The sequence below is a fragment of the Scomber japonicus genome, chromosome 5, assembly GCF_027409825.1.
Source record: "Scomber japonicus isolate fScoJap1 chromosome 5, fScoJap1.pri, whole genome shotgun sequence".
Lineage (NCBI taxonomy): Eukaryota > Metazoa > Chordata > Actinopteri > Scombriformes > Scombridae > Scomber > Scomber japonicus.
In genome coordinates, this window is record NC_070582.1 from 33,049,031 (window position 1) to 33,053,675 (window position 4,645).

A 4,645-nucleotide genomic window follows, 5' to 3' on the forward strand; every position below is an offset into this window, starting at 1 on the left:
TCGCTTTCCTCTGCCTCAAAATAGCAACGCGCCACCAATGAACCTGACTACACCTCATTCTGAGACCAACACGTCTATAGGCGCACAGACTGGTTTATGTGCATTTGCTATTTAGACAACGTGGTTGCAGGAAGAGAAAATGACAACTGCGCCATGAGAAACTAACATAGACACATGCGCCACGCACGCCATCCACTGTGCACCGACCGCAAGATGGAACCCTAAATGCTTGTCAGTTTGACTTTGTTTTCAGTAGCTGTAATTCAGTGGAAATAATATTGTCTGATTACTGAAATCCAATCAAGAATAACTGAAAATGAATATCTTAATGCAGTGGTTGAGATGATGAAACTTTTGATATTATTGTTATTAATAATTAGAGGAAATCTAGCAACCAGATGGGGTGCTTTTAGATTTTTTATAAGCTTTTCAGTAGTAAATATTTGATAATTCTCCATCAATACAAGCAATGCCTCTCACATTTGATACTATATTTTAGAAATATTGATTATAACTGCTTTCAAAATACATTCAAGTTTCATTGAACACATTTGATATAGTTCTCACCAGTTCTTCTTTGGGAACAGAGAAGTGCCAATCCCAGAGAGATGACACCTACAGTTACTCCAAAACCAGTAACTCCAATACCAACAACAACCAACTTCCACGTCCATGTTTCTGTTTTGGAACAAGAGAGGCCACAAACGAGTGTCATTACAGCTAAAAGGAGTTTACCATGATTAAAGTTGATTAATCATATCAATTCAGGTTAAGGATATCTTAATTATCATAATTATGTGATACACGTTGATTCACTGTGACACTGTAGAGCAACAGCCTCCATAATGATTAAACTCAGTAGAAAACAGACATGGTAACTATTTCTAACTTTGAACACATTGGTGTCACTAAAACAACATATTGTCAAATAGCCTGGGAAGAAAACATACTGTACTAAACTGAACAACATGTCATTTTTAATATTTATAAATCTAATATGTGTAAGGAATCACGTACTTCTTGCTCACCTGAATTCAATGGAATTACAGATGTGTTAAGTTTCTGATGTGTTGTAAAAAGTCAGAAACATTAAACACATTCACAGCAGTATCTCAGCATTTTTGGAACATATCATAAAAGTCCCACCTTTATTGTCTCCTGATGTCACATTTAGAGGAGTTTCAACAGCGGTCATCGTGCTACCTTTTGCACTTAGATTCATCTCAGCAGTAACTGTTTCTTGAAGACACAAGAACACAGATTTTAAATATGACCCATATTTCAACATTTTCAAAAGATGTCAGAGAAAAAGGCAGTGAAAATAAATGTCACCTGATGTTGTTTTCACTGATGTTAAGGAAGTAGTGGTCGAGCCAACAGTATGACCTGGTGGAACAGAACTCTGATCTAATGAATACAAATAAATCATTTAAATGCAGTATTTTCATTATTGAACTCATCCACTAAGACAACTAAATGTGATTTCATTACCTGATGCTGGTTTTACAGGAGTTACAGGAGTGGTAGCTCTGTTAACAGTCTGACCTGATGAATAATGATACAAAGACCTTTAAAACATTACAAAATAATACATATACAGGTGAATCATGGTCATGTCAGATTTACAGCGTTCCCCTGGTGATTTCAAAAAAGAAAAAGAATAAAATAAAATCTGTCACATAGATTCATAAAGGTGGAAAATGGATACAATTAATACTCATGTATCATCTGAGTTCAGTGTGTGTGATATGTAATACAAAGTTCCATCATTACTTAGAATAACAAGTACTCAGTGATCATGAAACAAAGAGAATACCTTCATCACCTCCACCCACAGGTGACTTTGTAGTAGAAATGGAGGTTGTTAAATCAGTTTGTCTCTCATTGTTTTCTGCAGCACCTACAAAAAAAAATCACATTTGAAACTTTACATCACACCTTTGTTATTTTGTGTTGATACTTTATCACTATTCAGATTTAATAATATCAGGTAATGGTAATAATATTCACTCACTTTGTATCATGATGGAGGTTGTGTCACTGTGTGGAGATGGAGAATTTGTCTCTCCACGTTTTACAGTGTAATAACATTTCACTTTAATCTCAGCAGGTGATTTCTGATGTGCCATCATCAGCAGTTCAGTCCCTGTCAGTGTCTGCAGACAAGAGAGGACTCTGACAGTTCCTCCACTTAAAGTGTAGAAATAACACTGAGTCACAGACACTGATGATGGAGTCTGACAGTTCAGTGTGACTGAGTCTGTCTCTGTGATCACTGGTGGATTCACTGTCAGTTTAGGTCGAAGCTGAGCTGAAAAAAAATGCACATTTTAATCTAATTAAATAAGTGCATATTTCAAGTGTCACAGTCACAGGTTGTCATTTGTTTTTCAAATGTTTCAACCTCAAGAAGTCTGTTCTCACACACTGTGAATGGACTCCTGGCAGTGATGTGCAGCAGAGGAAAGCAAAGAGTAACTTTTAGCAGAGAACATGATGTACAATGAATGATAACAACCAACCCTTAAGTACATTTGGTTTAGTTTCTGTATTCATCTATCTGCTGAAACAAGTCATTCATAATTTACAATAACAGTTGTTGTATGTACATATTTACTCCAGAACGAGGTGTCAGATGTTTCCTGATCTGACACCTGCGATGTCCAAATATTTAATAGGAAATCCATGAATACATAAAAAATAAAGATGAAAAAAACTAAACAAACTAATGTCACTTGACTGCAATGTTGAATGTTGCAGAGTTTGCGCTGATGGTGTATCACATAAAAAGCATGACAGTATAGTTACTCACTTTGTATAGTGACATCATTTTACCAATAATCCACAACATATACTGTGACATTTGTTATAAAGAAATACTTCCATGCATATACTTAATAGTAAATCCATGTTAACACATGATAAAGACACTAATGCCACTTGACCCCAAAGTGTATCACTTTATCAGGTTTAATATCAGGTGATAATATTCACTCACTTTGTATCATGATGGAGGAAGTGTCACTGACTGGAGATGGAGCATTTGTCTCTCCAACAACTGCTTTGTAATAACATTGCAATTCAACTGTAGCAGGTGATTTCTGATGTGTCATCATCAGCAGTTCAGTCCCTGACAGTGTCTGCAGACAAGAGAGGACTCTTTCTACTTTTAAAATGTAGAAATAACACTGAGTCACAGACAGTGATGGTGGAGCCTGACAGTTCAGTGTGACTGAGTCTGTCTCTGTGATCACTGGTGGATTCACTGTCAGTTTAGGTGGAAGAAGAACTGAAAATATAAAGGTAAACATGTATGTTATATTAAGTACATAACTGTTCAATTCATCTGACATTCTTCATGAGGTATTATGATTTAATATAGAAAATGTATAGAACACATATACTTTGTAAAATGTGTTAATATTCACATATTAATAAGTTACTATTATAAACTGAAACTAAACAGACTGACCTTGTGCTTGGATGTCATGAAAACAATCTGCTGGAGAAAATAAAGTGTTAAAAAGGTTAATAAATGCAATAATAACTCATTAGGAACTTCAACATATAGATGGATTAAAACCACTTAATGTGTAATTCTGTTAGATGTAGAAATACTGTATATTAACATGTTAATACATATTAATTAAAATACAGTATGTATTAATTCTTTATATTACGGCCTAAGTAGTACAGCCAATTATTCCTAATTTAGGTTGTAATTGTTTGTGCTGATGTTGTATCAGTACAGTTGGACTGATGCAGGTACAAGAGAACAAGATGTGAAGTTAACAATTAAAGGGGAACAATTAGGGAACTTAAAAGAAAAAAATATTCCAGGTAGTTTTTTACCTGACAGATATCTAAAGTATGATCTTTTTCTTTTGTTCTCACTAAATGTAAAATATTACACTGTAAATGAGGAATAATTACACTGTACACTGTTAAGAGTTAACCAGTGTTTGTAAGTGTGAACCTTCATCAGTTTGTACATTAATGCTGAAAGAATCAATAGAAAGTTTAACTTACGCATGAGGACGACAAACAACAGGAGTCCTGCCATGATGAAGCTGAAGACTAAGACTGATCAGGACTCCTCCTAAAGACTACACTTGTGTCTATTGTGGGACTGCACTGACTTTCACAAGTGTCATTTAGTAGAATTTGTGCTCAGAAAAACCACAACGAGCATCAGAGGTCAATCACACTATCAGACCACAGAAATACATGGACCTTTATAAAGAACTAACTATGTGTTGTATTCAGATGAATCTACCACAATGGGGGCTAACCTCTGAAGAAAGACACAGTTTGTTCATCAGTACAGGTAATACTGTATACTAGGATATCATCTCAATATGCAGTTGTGATTGTTTTATGTTTTTATTATTTGAAGCATTGTGACACATGATACATGTTATCTTCTGACCTAACTTCTGTTTCTATCAACTCAGTAAAATTCAACAAAGGCATTACACTATTCTAAAAAATAAAGATAACATCGTAATAACGCGAAATGAAAAAAAGAAAAAGAACAGTTCAAAAAGACTTCAGAGATCTGTACACTGTCTCCCTGGTGAGATGCAGCTCGCTCCTCTAAGGTGACATTTTTAGGTTTTCTTATTCTGCAAAAAGAAATAAAACA

General features: G+C 34.9%; 1 protein-coding gene across 1 annotated transcript; it reads right to left on the reverse strand.

The window, feature by feature from the left end:
* Positions 1-526: 526 nt before the first annotated feature.
* Positions 527-4,063, reverse strand: LOC128359512 (uncharacterized). The gene is made up of 7 exons (XM_053320006.1): positions 4,030-4,063; positions 2,999-3,289; positions 2,015-2,311; positions 1,817-1,900; positions 1,492-1,545; positions 1,333-1,407; positions 527-678 (listed from the first exon to the last, which is right to left on the reverse strand). Exons 1-7 carry the CDS (start codon positions 4,061-4,063, stop codon positions 539-541), a joined length of 975 nt encoding a protein of 324 aa, XP_053175981.1. The 3' UTR covers positions 527-538.
* Positions 4,064-4,645: the final 582 nt, after the last annotated feature.